This window comes from Myotis lucifugus, unplaced genomic scaffold (genome assembly GCF_000147115.1).
Source record: "Myotis lucifugus unplaced genomic scaffold, Myoluc2.0 scaffold_131, whole genome shotgun sequence".
Taxonomy (NCBI): Eukaryota; Metazoa; Chordata; class Mammalia; order Chiroptera; family Vespertilionidae; genus Myotis; species Myotis lucifugus.
Genome location: NW_005871179.1, coordinates 310,673 through 327,222, shown reverse-complemented (window position 1 = coordinate 327,222; position 16,550 = coordinate 310,673). Strand labels below are relative to the sequence as shown.

General features: G+C 58.3%; 2 protein-coding genes across 2 annotated transcripts; one reads left to right on the top strand and one right to left on the bottom strand.

Annotated features, from left to right (window-relative positions):
* The first annotated feature begins 292 nt into the window (after positions 1-292).
* ADPRHL2 (ADP-ribosylhydrolase like 2) lies at positions 293-5,711 on the top strand. Its single transcript, XM_006094162.3, has 6 exons — positions 293-530; positions 2,947-3,043; positions 3,301-3,508; positions 3,612-3,796; positions 4,185-4,285; positions 4,887-5,711. Exons 1-6 carry the CDS (start codon positions 317-319, stop codon positions 5,177-5,179), a joined length of 1,098 nt encoding a protein of 365 aa, XP_006094224.1. The 5' UTR covers positions 293-316; the 3' UTR covers positions 5,180-5,711.
* Positions 5,712-8,422: 2,711 nt separating this feature from the next.
* Positions 8,423-11,726, bottom strand: COL8A2 (collagen type VIII alpha 2 chain). Its single transcript, XM_023758548.1, is given in 4 exon segments — positions 8,423-10,212; positions 10,214-10,270; positions 10,273-11,078; positions 11,668-11,726. Coding segments are annotated over 4 exon segments (1,974 nt in total). The 5' UTR covers positions 11,723-11,726; the 3' UTR covers positions 8,423-9,156.
* Between the last annotated feature and the right edge of the window lie 4,824 nt (positions 11,727-16,550).

Here is a 16,550-nt window from a genome sequence, read left to right as displayed (position 1 = left end):
TACCGCGGTCCGATAGTCCCCTCCTGGATTCTTTAGTGGCCGTCCCGCCCGGCGTGACACCGGTTACAGATGGGGAGAACGAGGCCTAAAAGCAGAGGCCTGGTGGGCTCCAACCAGCCTTGCAGGACCTAACCTGGTCCCACGCACGCGGAGCTGCACCTCCGGGCCGCTGGGTGGCGCTGTGGGTCGCAAGCGGCGCCGCGACTCAGAGCCACGAGGGGGCGCTGTGGGGCTGGGGCGCGAAGCAGCCGGGGGTGGGGGGAAGCGCGGGGAGGCGCGCGCGGGCCGCACCGGAAGTGGTGGCGGGCCCGTGCGGATGGCGGCGGCGGCGGCGATGGCTGCAGCGAGCTGCGGAGGGGCTGGGGCGGCCCGCTCCCTCTCCCGCTTCCGAGGTTGCCTGGCGGGCGCGCTGCTCGGGGACTGCGTGGGCGCCATCTACGAGGCGCAGGACACCGTCAGCCTGACGTCAGTGCTGCGTCACGTCCAGAGCCTGGAGCCCGACCCCGGCTCGGCGGGCAGCGCGCGGACAGGTGGGCGGGGCCGGGCGCTCCAGGGACTCGGGCGGCGGGGCTCCCGGGAGCGACGCGGGGCGGTGGGAGCGCGGCCGGGAGAGGGCGTGTGGGGAGATGCGGCCCCGCAGGGCGGACCTGGGACCGGCACGGCCCGCTCGGGCACCTCGGGCTCAGCCTGGCTAAAGCCGAGCTCCGTCCGCACGCCTCTCGCCCGAACCTCTCCCGACTCGGGCGTGGCAACACCCTCCTCCGAGGCGCGCCGCCGGAACCCTAAGTCGCGCTGGTCCGGCACAGACACCCTCTCGATGTTTCCTGCCTCAACCCAGCTCTCAAACCAGTGCCCCCCAGTCCTCTCTCCACACCGCGGCGAGTGCTCTTCCCAACACGGAGACCTAATGGCGGCCTCCTCGCAGGAAGCTCTGCAGTGGTTTTCCGTTGCCCGTAGGCTAGAGCTCAGTCCGGCAGCGTGTCCGTCTCGTTTCATCTGACACCGCCGCACCTGCCTTCTGTGCTGCGCCCCTCGCACATCTGCCCCCTTTAGCCCGGTCTGTGCCGGCGGCGCCCCTCGCACATCTGCCCCCTTTAGCCCGGTCTGTGCCAGCGGCGCCCCTCGCACATCTGCCCCCTTTAGCCCGGTCTGTGCCGGCGGCGCCCCTCGCACATCTGCCCCCTTTAGCCCGGTCTGTGCCAGCGGCGCCCCTCGCCCCTACTAGTCTAGGCGCCCCCACAACCCAGCCTCCCGCCCCCTGTGCAGTCAGCTCCTCACCCAGATCTCAGCTCAGGATCACGGCTGAGGTCAAGCAGTGGGTGATTCTTCCTGGAGAACATGCAGTACAGCAAGGAAAGGGGCTAGAGAAGCAGTTTGATGGGAGGAGAAGTAGGGGGCATGGGTATCAACAAAACCTGAGAACATTTCAAGGTGAAGATGCTGGTCACTGGTCTGCTACAGAGACGTTAAGGCGAGGGAAGTCCGGATTTAGAAAAGCATTTTCAGTAGAAGGTTGAAGCCTGGAAGTTAGATTCCAGTGGGTTTAGGAGGAAATGGAAAATGAGAAAATAGAGTATGATTTGCTACAAAGGGAAGGAGAGAGATGAGGTGAAGACAAGATGTAGGGACCGTTTTTTTGTTTTGTTTTTGTATTTTTTTATTGATTTCAGAGAGGAAGGGAAGAGGGAGAGAGAGAAACATCAATGATGAGAGAGAATCATTGATCGGCTGCCTCCTCCACGCCCCATCCTGGGGGTGGAGCCCTCAACCCCTGGCATGTGCCCTGACTGGGAATCAAACCTCGACCTCCTGGTTCTTAGGTTGATGCTCAACCGTTGAGCCACGCCGGCCGGGCTTAACCAATTCTTCAAATGAAACCAAGTCCCTAGCCCCTTTTTGGCCTATTTGCTAAGTCACCACATAAACAATGGTGCTGTGTTGAAAATGCCAGAGCAGGACTCCTGGGCACCCAGAGGAGGGAGTGAGGGTGGGAGGAGGGAGGGAAGCAGTCCCAGCTGGGATGGATTTGACCCAGGCTCCAAGACTGATCCTGGGAACATGTAGGGGAATGGGAGGACATGAGATGAGTGAGGAGGGGAGGGCTTTGAATGCCACAGCGGTGAATTTGGGCCTCATCCTGAAGGCAACCAATAGCCATTTTGAGTAGGAGAGTGAGATAAGGAAAGTGACAGTCTAGTATTAAGAAGAATCATCTGGCTGCACATGTAGGATGGGTTGCAGGGTGGGAAATGTGCAGGAAATGTGAGAGGCCCAAGTGGGTCATTTTAAGACTAGAGCTGCAGGTCCTGGCCAGGTAGCCCAGTGTCAGTCTGACACACCAAGGTTGCAGTTCGATCCCGGGTCAGGGCACATACAAGAATCAACCAATGGATGCATCAATAAGTGGAACAACAAATCGCTCTCTCTCAAATCAATAAAAAATAAAATAGAAATAAAATACATTAATAGGGGGGGAAAGAGTAGCGCTGCCCTAGCCAGTTTGACTCAGTGGCTAGAGCGTCCGCCTGTGGACTGAAAGGTCCAGGTTCGATTCTGGTCAAGGGCACAAGCCCGGGTTGCGGCCTCAATCCCCAGTGAGGGGTGGGAAGGAGGCAGCCAGTCAATGATTCTCTCTCATCATTGATGTTTCTCTCCCTCTCCCTCTCTGAAATCAATAAAAATATATTAAATAATTTTTTTTAAAAAGAGTAGGCTGCAGTGATGGCAGCCAGAGGGGGTGGAAGGATTTCCTTCAGAAAAGAGCAGGACATGGTCACTGTCTCAGAACAAAGAATTGCTGAAAACCCCACGACCTGGAGCTGAGGAAGCTGGGTGGAGGGAGCGGCTGACTTGGGCATCTGGAAGTGGTGCATGAAGGGAATGAGCGGAGGCCAAAGCTGCCGCCTTGAGCTCTGCAGCCCGCCCTCCCCCCACCTGTCCCCGCAGAAGCTTTGTACTACACAGATGACACCGCCATGGCCAGGGCCCTCGTGCAGTCCCTGCTGTCCAAGGAGGCTTTCGACGAGGTAGACATGGCTCACAGGTGAGCGGAATGGTCCTGGGGTGAGGCGAACCAGGGGGGCCGAGTTACTGCTCCCCTGGACCAGAGCAGTGATGCCATGCATGCTGGGACCCCCACCCTCAGCAGGGCCACTGCAGCTTCGGGAGCCAGAAATGTCCTCACTGCTGCTACAGGCTCCCGAGGTCCCCAGGGCTTCTGCAGCTCCCAACCAGCCGGATTTCTCTCCCAACCCTGACAGGCACCTGTGAAGCCTCATCCCGTGTCCCTTCCATTCCTAGATTTGCTCAGGAGTACAAAAAAGACCCTGACCGGGGTTACGGAGCTGGAGTAATCACCGTTTTCAAGAAGCTCCTGAGTCCCAAGTGCCGTGACGTCTATGAGCCTGCTCGGGCCCAGTTCAACGGGAAGGGCTCCTACGGCAACGGGGGCGCCATGCGGGTGGCTGGCATCTCCCTGGCCTACAGCAGCGTCCAGGATGTGCAGAAGGTAGTCTGGGCAGCGGGCTTCTGGGCTGTCCCCTCTCTCCCCCACCCCCCTCTTCTCTGGGTTCTGTGACAGCAGGTCTTAGCCTCCACTGCCCTTGCCCTAGTTCGCCCGGCTCTCGGCCCAGCTGACACACGCCTCCTCCCTGGGCTACAACGGTGCCATCCTGCAGGCCCTGGCTGTGCACCTGGCTTTGCAGGGGGAGTCGTCCAGTGAGCACTTTCTCAAACAACTCCTGGGCCACATGGAAGAGCTGGAGAGTGATGCCCAGTCCATCTCGGATGCCAGGGAGTGAGTATGTGGCATGGAGGCGGCTGGAGGTGTTTGCGAGTGTGCATGCCTATGGGGTGGGTTCCTCTGGTGTTGCCACAGCTGAGCCCTTCCTTCTGTAACTGCAGACCCTAGGGAGGGGTGGGAGAGTCCTTTGGCTGGGGCTGGGCTTCAAGCAAGGCTCAGGGTCATACCCAGCCCCCTCCCACTTGTTAGGACACCTGGGCCTGGGTGTCAGCCTGACCATGTCCCGCCTCCCCCTCCCCCACAAACCCTCCCCCTCCCTCACAACCCTCTCCCTCCCTCACAACCCCTCCCCCTCCCTCACAAATCTTCCCCCATGCCTTGCTCCAACCTCCCTGCATCTTGCCGCGCCCCCCCCCCCCCCCGCCCCCGCCCGGACCCACAGGTTGGGCATGGAGGAGCATCCGTACTCCAGCCGACTGAAGAAGATCGGAGAGCTTCTAGAGCAGGACGCGGTGACCAGAGAGGAGGTGGTGTCTGAGCTGGGTGGGTAGTCCCCACACCCACCCGTCATCCTTAGGGACAGGCTTGGGCTCAGGATGGGAGGGGAGCAAGGAGTCAGACCTGCCATCACATTTTGCCCGGGGCTGCTGTGACAGCAGAGCCAGCTCTGCAGGGTCCTTGGCAGGTTTTGAGTGAGTTTAGTGCCTTCTTGCTCTGGGGCTGCAGCTCCTCCGTCCTCACAGATAAAGATCCCCAGCAATGGCAGCTGGCCGCAGTTCTCACAGCCGCTGCTCACAGCCATTGGTGAGTTAATAGCACGTCCACTGTGTTCCGGGCACTGTGCAGAGTGCTCTGTTTGGTCTCCTTTCACCCTCACGCGAGCCCTGTGAGAGTTCCTAACCTGATTCACTCTGTAGGAGTCAAACCCGAGAGCGCAGTAACCTTGGTCGTTAGGGAACTTTCCCAGTCACCCAGCCAGGGGGTGGGGAGGAGGATTTGAGCCCAGGTAGTCTACCTTAGAGCCTGTGACCTTAGTCACAGCCCAACTTGTAGCTGAGAGTGTTGACTTGTGGCAAGTGGCAGGAAACCTAGGGACATGTGGGGAGCGGGGGTGTCAAATCCCCATCATCTGGTGTCCCCACAGGGAATGGCATTGCCGCCTTTGAATCTGTGCCCACCGCCATCTACTGCTTCCTGCGCTGCATGGAGCCCGACCCCGAGATCCCCTCTACCTTCAATAGCCTCCAAAGGACTCTCATCTATTCCATCTCACTGGGTGGGGACACAGACACCATTGCCACCATGGCTGGGGCCATTGCTGGCGCCTACTATGGGATGGAACAGGTGACAGAAAGCTGGCAGCAGAGCTGTGAGGGCTATGAGGAGACCGACATCCTGGCCCAGAGCCTGCACCGGGTCTTCCAGAAGAGTCTGTGAGGGCCCCAGCTGCTGGGGCTCCGCCGTGTCCAGTGGGGCCAGCGACAGCTCAGGCTGGAAACCCTGCGCTTCTTTGGGCTTTGCCCCCTGCCTCAGTCTTCCTGCAGCCTGGGCACAGGCACCGCTGGGGCCGGGGTCACGGGGGAGGTGACTGGAACGGAGTGAGGGACTGGGGCCTCCCCGTGCTGGTTTCTGGCTTGCTGCAGAGCCTTGGGCACCCCTGGCCCCTCAGACACGAGGAAGCAGGGCAGGTTTATTGGCGGGTACGCGTGGCGTTTTCCTTATTATCTAGGACATGGGATGGGGAGGAAATGGTCTGCAGTAGCATCCGTTCTCCTCGTTGGGATTTAGTCAATTTGCCAGAAAGCCTGTCGTTGACTGGGCAGGACTGAGAGCAGCAGGTTTCCATGGATCCAGGAGATGCAGTTGAATCTAGCTGATCTCCATACACACCTGGCCCTGGGCGGTCTCAGGCTTGTTAACAGCTTCCAGCGGAAGCCACAGAGCAATAAACAGTTTTCGGTAAATCCCACCGGTTTCCTCTGTTTCTCCTCTGCCCTGAATGCATTCTCCCCCCTTGACCTTTAGTGTCCAGGGCCTCTCTGGGCTGTGCTCTCCTAAGAGCTAGGACCCCAAGGTGACGGGCGGCTGGGTTGTCAAGGCAAATTCCTGCAGTGTTGTTCACCCAGGACGGGCAGAGCAGTCATGGTTTGGTGCCACTTCCTGTTGGAGGTCGCTCAGAGTGACCCTGGCAGGGGGCAGAAACAAGCCAGATTTTCTTGCTCTCAAAGCCTGGCTTCATAGTTTGCTCCCAGGTAGGCCCCGGCCCAGCCAGGCCAAAAACTAGAGCCCTGGCGGGGGAGCGGAGGGGACCTCCTATCACCGGACTGCCAGCCTGTGGTGGGGAGGTGCATCGTCCCAGGTGCTCTGGGTGGACTGGAAGCTGTGCCTCGTCTTCCTCCTGGGCCCCAGACACAGGCCTCGCCTGTTAGGAAGTCCTGCACACTCGCCATTTCAAAGAAAGGAGAATAGAGAGGGAGGAGACCCCTCCATCACACATCAGGGACGTTCTCTGAGCATCCTGCCAGCCCCGGGGAGGTGCATGCCCTCTGCAGGTAGCCCGAGGTTTCAGGACTAATGGGCGGGTCTGCTCTCAGCCCAGAGAGTGCTCTGCCAGGCTGGGCAAACCCCAGGGCTTCACAGGGCAGGCATTGGTCTCAGACGTGCCATCCCAATCCCCACAGCTGGGACAGATCCCTCGCTGCCAGGCATGGTGAGCTGTGGGACAGGTGCTCTCTGCCCAGGACAGCTCCACTGGCCCTGCTATAAGCACTGGCCTGGCACTAGCCCCGCCCACAAGAGCAGTTTCATGATTTCATTCATAATTTGTATCAGATGTTGAAACTTGGCCCTTGGGGTCCTGAGCCAGCTGTCATGCTCCACTACCCCTGAGAGCTTGCAGGAATGTTCCAGGGAAGCTCGATCCGTCTCCCCCAGCCCCAGCCACTGCTTACTTTGGTTTCTTAAAATGCTTCTTGGCGTTTACTTGTTGCACAACCTCGGCAGCTTAAGAGCGTGGAGCGTCTCTGATGTGGTGACAGAAACCATGCTGGCAGTTCCCTGGGTGCCCGGTGAATCCAGTCTGAGCCCCCTCTGCGTCAATGCCAGGCCCAGCGCGTGCTGTTTTTACACAACAGGTTTTATTGAGGCTGTGTCGACACAGTCAGTACCGTTGTTTTTCTTTTCAAAAAGAAGTCCCATTTTCTTAGATTCCCAAGTGCATTTTTTCTGAATCTTCTGTGACACAGGGCACTTAATAGGAATGTAGAGAACTAAGCTGCTTCTACCAGGTTAGAAATGAAATTACTAATGGAAAATACTTAAACCTTAACCTTAAAAAAAGTGAGGAATCAGAATATAAAAATGCACAAGGTAATGCAGTTTTCATTGTTAAAATCTGACATCATTTATCAAAGCTAGCCAGTTAAGTCGACAGCACCTGGAACATAACACTTCGAAGCACCGGCCACCCCTTTCAAAGGCTTCAGGAGTGACTTTTAGCAGAAACTCTTTTGTGAAACAGCCTTTTTGGCTCCCCCGTATCCTCCTTTGAGCCCTGGGTTCTCACTGGGAGATGTGGAATTTCTGCCCGTGGGAAGCCCTCCCCAACGGGTCTGATGGTGGCTGTGACCCAGGAAGGGGCTGAGCAGAAGGCCCACCAGGTCCGGTTTGAGACGGCCCTCCTGGGTGTTGGGGAGTGAGAACCCCACTGTGAGCCCCTGCCAAAACCTGTTCTTAATGTGTCACTTGGGCAGATTTGGTTTTCCTTTTTCCTTTTGAAAGTTAGCATGAGCAGTCACATGGTCGGCTTTGTTGGGAGAAGTTGGTGGGAAGAGGACTGGTGAGGGGCCTGCGGGAGCCACAGCTCAGCGAGTCAAAAGTCAGCCGTCACCCTCCGTTCTCAACACGGACATTCTGACCCCGCCAGGCCCAGCAGTGCAACCAGGTCAGGATGACTGACCCAGGCTCACACTTGGTCTGGTGGGGGTGCTGGGGGCGGGGGGGGGGGTGGCTGGCTTGGGGAGGTCTGATGGAGAGGCCCCAAGCCACTGGGAGAGTGGCTATCCCTGCATGGGCAAGTGTCCACCTTCCCTGCCCCAGCACGAATCCCAACTTTATCCGCTCAGCTCAGAACTAGGCGCTGCGGGGAGGGGCGGGGATCCTGCCTGTTTCCTGCAGGGGAGCTCTGATTGGGGAAAACGGCAGAAACATCCAGAGCCAACTCATTCCAAAGGGGCCTGTTGGCACCCCTTTTCCCAGAGCCTCAGCCTCCTGGGCCCTAATCCTGCTTAGAACAGGAAATTGGAACCAGAGGTGGGAGGAGAGGAAGCCCCCGCAGATTAACCCCTTTAGTGGACACACACATACATGTGGTTTTTATTAAGGAAAAGCAGGCAGAGTCTTCATGCCTGAGCTTGTGTGCACCTTGTTCTGAGGGCTAAACGAGAGGCTATGCTTTGGGGTCACTTGGGTTGGGGGGGTGGCAAGGATCCCTTACAATTTTGTGAGAAAATCAGCCCTCCCCCCAGGAGGTGAAAGGACTGCCTGTGCCCCTCCCCTCCCCACGGGCCTGGGCAGCGGCCCTCTCACCGAACAGAGCCAGAGCTGGTGGGGGCAGCCCAGGAGATGGAAAGGCATGTGAAGGCTTGCCATCCTGTCCCCGCCCATGCCCCACCCCTCACAAACCACCATTCCCATGGCTGCAGCGGGCACCGTGAGAGGGGGATGGCCCTTCCCAGGAGCCTGCAGAAGGGGCCACACCTCTACATGCCTGATGCCACAGCATCACCCCGGGGATTGCAGTCCTGGCAGGGGGTCCAATGGCCCCCTCCTTCCCTTACCCCTGGAGGGAAACAGACTCTTCAGGGGACCCACCGTCATATGCTGGAGGTCCCAGGGAGCTGGAAGAGCCCCAGCCAATAACAGAGAGGCCATGCCCCTTTCCTTGAGCAGGTACCATCTGGGGGCCAGCAGGAAGGCCAGGGCTTGGGAATATGTCCCCCCGAGGGGATGGATGGGGAGCTCAGTCCCCTCAGCTCTGATGCACAGAGAAGCAGCGTTTCACCACCCAGGAGAGCCCAGGACTCAGGGGGCAGAGTCTCCCACCGCTGGACCGAGTGTCCTGGGGCCCTGCCTGCAGGCCAGGCAGGGCAGGAATGGGATCCCAACCCCGACACTGCACAGACACTGGGGGGAGAGGAGGAACTCAGGCCAGCCTCTTCCAGAAACCACCTCAGCCTGCATGGAGGGAGAAACCAAGTCAGTCTCCTCGGGCCGAGGCCAAGGCCGAGGCCATGGCCGCCTCTGTGCCCACCTCTGTTCAGCCTTTGGTTTTTTCTTTAAATGCAGGTTCTTTGTAACTGAGAAGTTCTCTCTACCACTAAAGAGGAGGAGGCCAGGGCAGCAGCGCCCCTGGGTTATGTGGGGCAGAGCAAGAACCCTGAAAAGGAGGAGTGGATGTACTCGGTGGAGTAGAGGCCATTGGCCTGGTCCGAGGGCATCTGCACCCACACCTGGTCGTTGGGCCGCAGCTGGAGCACAGCGCCGCCAGAGGCCTGGTCCAGGTAGCCTTTCTTGTACTCATCGTAGGTGTAGGTGGCGGGCACGTTGTTCTTGTACAGGGCCACCCACACATTGGTGCCCTTGACATGCACGTGGTAAGCAAAGTAGTAGACCCCACCCACCGGGCAGGTGAAGATGCCGGTAGCCGGGTTGTAGCCACTGTGGCCGTTGTAGAGAGTCCGGTCAAACTTAACAGGCATGCCGGAGGCAGGAAAGGGTGAGGTGAGCACCGCGGTGAAGGCAGGCGTGGCGTGGGCCGACAGCTCTCCCAGCCCAAACTGCGGCTTGCCGCCCTTGCCCAGCACGGCGCCCTCCATGCCACCATTGGGCAGGTGCAGGCCCGCGATGCCAGTCTCATCGAAGGCCCCCGGGGCGCCAGGGGGGCCAGGAGGCCCCGGAGGCCCAGGAGGGCCTGTGAGTCCTGGGGAACCTGGGACCCCAGGGGGGCCTGTTGGCCCAGCCACACCAGGCTCCCCCACTTTCCCCTCTCCAGGGGGCCCTGGCAGGCCTGGTTCACCCTTTAGGCCTGGCAGACCCTGTGGCCCGATAGGGCCAGCTGGGCCCTGGAGTCCTGGTATTCCTGAGGGGCCTCTCAGGCCAGGCTGCCCAGGGAGCCCCAAGTCACCCTTCTGCCCCAGGGCTCCTGCCACCCCTGGTCCCCCAGGGCGACCTGTGAAACCCTGTTCGCCCTTGGGCCCAGTCGGTCCAGGGGGTCCATGGGCCCCTGGAAGCCCCCTCTCTCCTGGGAGCCCAGGTTTCCCAGCCAGCCCATTGGGCCCCTGGTCACCCCGAATGCCAGGCAATCCTGGGGGTCCTCCAGGCCCTGCCTCCCCCTTAGGCCCAGGGAGCCCACGTCTTCCAGGGAGCCCTGCAGACCCTGGGAGTCCAGGGGGCCCCCCAAGGCCTTGTGGGGCCCTGTTCCCCTGGTTCCCCATCCTCACCTGGCTCACCCCTGTCCCCCAAGAAGCCCTGGGGACCCCAGCTTGGCCCTTGTCCCCCTTGGGGCCTGGCAATCCTGGCATCCCATAGCCAGTGGGGCCTATCAGACCAGGGAGGCCCCGGGTCCCTGGTTCCCCTTTGGCCCCTGCTGGGCCCTGTGGCCCTGGCACCCCTGCTGACCCTGGAATCCCCATCCCGTCCATCCCAGGTGGCCCTTTTGGGCCCAAGGCCCCTGGCTCCCCCCTGGGTCCTGGCACCCCGGGAGGGCCAGATGCGCCCTTATCTCCAGGGGCCCCAGGAAGCCCATCCAAACCTGGTTTGCCCAAGCCAGCTGGGCCAGGGAGGCCAGGGGGTCCAGGGGCACCCCCCTGCCCTGGGGCCCCAGGCAACCCTGGCTGGCCCACCCCATTATCCCCCTTGAGACCTCGATCACCTGGAGGCCCAGGTTCCCCCTGGGGCCCTGGCTCCCCCCCAAATCCTGGGGGCCCTGGGACCCCCTGAGGGCCTGGTTTCCCAGGAACAGCAATGCCTGAGGGTCCAGGGAGGCCAGGGGGCCCTGGAGGGCCTCGGAGGCCCTGGTCCCCTCGTATCCCTGGCTCCCCCCGAAGCCCTGGCTGCCCTGGTGGCCCAGCCTTGCCCGGGAGCCCTGGGGGACCAGCCTTGCCCATCCGGGAGAAGCCTGGGGGGCCGGCAGGGCCAGGCTGCCCATGGAGCCCCGGCTTCCCAGTGCCTGGTTTGCCTGGGAAGCCAGGAGGACCAGGGGGCCCCCGAGGCCCGGGTTTCCCAGGGGGGCCAGGCTCTCCTTTCAGATCCATCGGCAGCAGCGGTAGAGGCATTTCTGAGAGAAAGAGAGAGAGAAGGCGCAGTCAGGGGCCTGGTCAGTGGGACCGAGGACCCTTCTACCCACTCCCCCACACCAGCACGGGGTGCGCTGGGAGAAGACAAGGATCTGCATCTGCTCGTGACGACCACGCTCTGCTCTGCCCTTCCCTGCTCTGACAGAAGATGGAGTTTCGGGGGGTCCATTGGCAATCTTGGGGGCGTCAGGGTTTCCTCACCCAGAGCTCCTAGCATCCAACCTACCCCGGTTGGGAGCCTCATTCTTGCATGCCCTGGAGTAGAATGGCCGCCAGGTGGCGCCAGCAGCCCTCCGTAGAGCCGGTCTGCGCAGCATCCCAGCCCACAATCCCCGCCCCTCCTCCGCTACAGACCCCCGCTGCCCGCCAGCATCTCCAGGCCCTCGCGGGTGGGAGGCCCTGGGCCAGCATCAGAAAGAGAGTGGATGGGGCTCTTAGGTGGTGATTGACGGGCTGTGACCTGGGGCGGGAGCGGGGCGGGCGTAGGAGCCTGAGATGGAGGTCGGGAGGCAGGGGGCTGGGGGATCGCCGCCGTCCGAGGCCCTGTGCAGCGGGTGGGGAGGTACTCACCCAGGTACTGGCCCTTGCCCTCGCGGAAGGGCGGCCCCACGGGTCCTTTGTGCATGGGCTGCACGTACTGCACCGGCGCGTATCCCGCTGCCCCTCCGGCCCCGCCGCCGGTGGCCGCCGGGGGCCCGCACCCCAGCACCAGCAGGAGCAGCAGAGGCGGCGGCACCGACAGGGGCGTCAGAGCCCACCGCATGGCGTCTGCGAGCGAGCTGCAGGGAGGAACGGAGGAGGACCATCAAGCCAGCCCCTGGGTGGTTTGGCACCAGGCCCAGGGACTCACAAAAAGCTCAGAAGTTAGATATTATTCACAAGCAATTCCCAAAGTCTCAGAGTCTGCACGAGGCATCTCCTAAACCTCCTTAAGCCAGCCATGGTTCTCCATCCCCACTGGCGTCTCGGGCCCCCTCCCCTGGACAACAGCCTGCCCCCACCAGTCACTCTGCAGCCAGACCCCTTCCAGAGCCACGTGCTGAGACGAGCTCTCCAGAGGCGGGAACTCAATCCCCCACTTTAAACAAGGTATTACTCTTGCCATCTGCATTTTCCAGATCGCAAAACTAGAGCGAAGGCCTCCTGCGAGCAGAACTGGGATTTGCCTTCGAGCTGTCTGACTTCACAGGACGTTGGTGCCCATCGGGGCTCCCCCCTCCTTCAGGATCAAGTCCATGTGCTTAGTATGGCATTCAAGGCTTTTCCCCTCCCCGAGATGGGAATTTTTATTGATAAGCCATGATTTCCTATTGAATACGTAATATAGTACAATTAACAATAGCATAACATTCTAACATTTACACTTTTAACTTTCAGAATCACCCTGATCCATATACAAAGCTTTCGTTTCTGGGAAAATCATGTTTTATTTCAACAGTATTCTTCTCATAGGCAAAACAGTTTCTCAAAATAGGGGGTTTATGACTAACATTTCATAAAGCTTCCTGTGTGAAATGGACACCACATCAGCTGCACCTACTAAAAACCCAAACCTTAAAAGGACCTGGTAGAACCACATCCTACTGAATTACCAAATATCTACATGGACACGAACCCCCTACCACTGACTCAATGCACTGGGCAGAAGGATGATAATTGGTGGCCTAGTGTCAACACGAAATGGATATATATATAATTTCAGAGAGGAAGGGAGTGGGAGAGGGAGCTAGAAACCTCAATGATGAGAGAGAATCACTGATCAGCTACCTCCTGCACACCCCAAACTGGGGATGGAGTCCACAATCCTGGGCATGTGCCCTGACTGGGAATTGAACCTGTGACCTCCTGGTTCATAGGTTGATGCTCAACCACTGAGCCACATTGGCCAGGCAGACTTATTCTTAAATAGGTAGCAACATATCCTATCTAATAAAGATAGAATATGCAAATTGACCATCACTTAGCAACAAAGATGGCAGCACCCAGAGCCAATAAGAAGGGTATATGCAAATTAACGTGACAAAGATGGCGGCTCCGGCCCCGGAGTGAAGGCAGGAGGCGGTGGCCAGAGTGAAGGCCCAGGTCCTGGGTGCTGGAGGGAAACCGGTGCTGGCAGCCAGAGGAAGGAAGGCCTATTCTTGCACGAATCTTCGTGCATCGGGCCTCTAGTCTATATATATAAAACCCTAATATGCAAATAGACCGAACGGCAGAACAACCGAACAACCAGTTGCTATGACTTGTGCTGACCACCAGGGGGCGTGCGCAGACCATTGTGGGTGTCAGCCATGGCGGGATGATGGAGCAGGTGAGCAGGGGCACCAGACCAAGGCGGGGCGCCGGTCACTGTCATGGGGCGAGCCTCTGATAGTTACTGAAAATTCTTTGCTCCCATGTGCCGTGGTCCCGCCAGGCGCTTGCACCTGCTGCTGGTGCCGGCCCCAATGGCTTCGAGCCATCAGCAGGTGCGAGCAGGGCCAGTGCTGTCAGCGCATGGGAGTGGTGGTGGCAGGAGCGGTGGGGGCGGGGCTGCTGGGGGGGGGCGGGGGGCCGCAGTGGGAGAGACCTGGCAGGGGCACGGAGGATGGGCTGAGGCTCGCCCCTGTGTCCACCACAGCCTTGCAGCCCATAGTTCCGTTCAAGGTGCATGATTTGTGCACTGGGCCCCTAGTATATCAATATCATCCCTACTATAGAGGCACACACAAACCAATGTACAAGTCCTTTAAGGGAGAAACTCAGAAACCATCTAGTTTTCCTGTGTTACAATAATTGAAATGAAAATGACCATATTTATGGAACCATGTAATGTGGCACTGTCTTTCGATGAGGCAGATGAAAATATAACTCACTGGCTAGAAATAGTTTTGAAATAAATCTACTCTCACTAATATATGCTTAATTAAAAATGTGTATTTATGGCTTAGTTTCCTCAAGAAAGTAGGATGTAAAGGCCTCATAAATCTAACCTGTGCCTGTGTCTCCAACCCTGTCACCCACTGTGCCTTTCTCTGCTTTTCCCTCCCCCGCCCTCTGCTCTAATAACACAGAACTCCTTGTGGCTCCCAGACACCAGGCAGCCTCACACCTCTAGGCCTTTGCACTTGCTGTTTCTCCGCCTGCGATGTTCTTCCCTCTCCTACTCCTCCTTCAAGGCTGGGGGAAGCTGTCAACCCTTCGTCCATAAAGTCAACCCCTCATCCCTTTATGTCCCGACCGAGCTCTGTCACAGCATCTAGCTCAGCTCCTGGGTGGGGAGAAACAAGGACTCTAGATTGGGACAGCCAGCCTGGTCCTCCTCTCACCAGCTGAGGGGCTTGGCTAGAGCGTTCCGCTCGGTAAACCTGTTTCCTTATCTGTACAAAGGGGTAATGTGTCCACACAAAATGCTGTATGTGAACGTTCATAGCAACATTATTCATAACAGCCATAAGGTAGAAATAACACAGATGTGTCTTAACTGATGAATAGACAAAGTGTGGTACATCCATATGATGGAATATTATGCAGCAATGAAAAGAAATGAAGTACTGACAACATGCTACAATACAGATGAATCTTGAAAATATGCTAATATCAGTCACAAAATCATATTATATAATTTCATTTATACGAAGTGTCCAAAATAGGTAAATCCATAGAGCTAGAAAGTAGATTAGTGGTTGCCTAGGGCAGGGGTAGGGGGTTATGAGGAGAGACTACTAATGGATACATGTTCTAGAATCGATTGTAATGATGGTTGTACAACTCTGTGAATATCCTATATAATAAAACCCTAATATGCAAATCGACCGAACAGTGGAACGACCAGTCGCTATGACAAGCACTGACCACCAAGGGGCAGATGCTCAATGCAGGAGCTGCCTCCTGGTGGTCAGTGCACTCCCACAAGGGGGAGCACCACTCAGCCAGAAGCTGGGCTCATGGCTGGCAAGCACAGCAGCCGTGGCGAGAGCCTCTCCAACCTCCATGGCAGCACTAAGGACCCTGGGGGAAGTGCAGGGAACAGGCCTAGGCTGGCAGTCAGACATCCCCTGAAGGGTCCTGGACTGCAAGAGGTCACAAGCCAGGCTGAGGGACCCCTCCCCCCAGTGCGCGGATGTCATGCACCAGGCCTCTAGTGTGTATATATATATATAGTTTAATATATTTTTATTGATTTCAGAGAGGAAGGAAGAGGGAGAGAGAGATAGAAACATCAATGATGAGAAAGAATCATCGATTGGCTGCCTCCTGCACGCCCCACACTGGGGATCGAGCTTGCAATCCAGGCATGTGCCCTTGGCTGGAATCAAACCTGGGACCCTTCAGTCCACAGGCCGATGCTCTATCCACTGAGCCAAACTGGCTAGGGTATGAATATATTTATAAAAGTCATTAAATCATATACATTAAATGGGTCCGTTATATAATACATGAATCATATCCCAATAAAGATGTCTTTAAACAGACTAACAACCTGCTTCTAGGCTGCTGTGCTGATAGAGATATTGCACAATATTTGAATGGGGGGCAATATGGCATTTTGCACCCAAAGAAAGTCCCATTTCTCCTCAAATGTCTGCTTGGTGCTCCTCTCACCCCACTCAGGGGCCTCTGGGCACCAATGCCTGGCCTCCAGGGGGCGCAGGGGAAGCTTGTGCACACTGGGGTTGCCTGTGGGGAGCAGAACCTCCCTAGTAACTGGGTGCGTCTGGGCCTGCAGTCCCATGTCCCCCTAAACCCAGTCTCACACAGAGCTTTGCAGGCATGAGTGCAGGGCTCTGGAGAAGGTTGGGGGAGCTGCCAACACAGCTCTGGGTTCAAATCCCAGCTCTGCCATCAACCTGTTCTGTAACTTTGGGCAGGTCACACCACCTCCCTGAGCCTCAGCCCGATAGTGATACCACCACTGCCAGGGCGCCCCACGCGCCAGACCCAAGCAGGCTCCATTCAATGGGACCCCCTCAGTGACCCCACCCCCGGGGCTCATGCATTCATGTCCTCGCTTCACAGACCCTGAAACAGAAGCTTAGGTTGCAGAGTCTTGCCCAGGGCCCATGACGGGGAAGGTGTGAGAGCTGAGGCCTCATCCAGAGCCCGCCCTCAGCACGGGCCCTGCTCTAACTGCCACGTGACGGACGCCAGCACTCACGAGGCTGACCGTGCAGGCCCGGCCTCCGGGTCCTGCTGATGGAGGCGCTGGCCAGGCACAGCCTAACAGCCTAACATTTTACATCCCTGCATCCAGCCTGGGAAGCATGCTGGCACCGCTTTAGAGATGAGGGAGACGGTGCAGTCAGGACCTAAACCGGGCAGTCAGCCTTGAGCCCCAGCCCCTAACCACCTTACCATCCCAGCTCTCCTGAGCAGGAAAAGGGGCCTCCTGCACGGGCACCCGAGCTGGGGGCCCCGAGGCGAGGGGGGAGCAGTGCTCACACTCACCGGACCAGAATGGTCTGCGTGGTGCGGGG

Excerpts from the sequence above, each read along its gene's own strand:
- ADPRHL2 (XM_006094162.3), top strand. The coding sequence starts at position 317 with ATGGCGGCGGCGGCGGCGATGGCTGCAGCGAGCTGCGGAGGGGCTGGG. Across the intron at positions 3,044-3,300 it reads GAGGTAGACATGGCTCACAG|ATTTGCTCAGGAGTACAAAA; the intron begins GTGAGCGGAATG and ends TTCCATTCCTAG. Across the intron at positions 4,286-4,886 it reads GGAGGTGGTGTCTGAGCTGG|GGAATGGCATTGCCGCCTTT; the intron begins GTGGGTAGTCCC and ends GTGTCCCCACAG.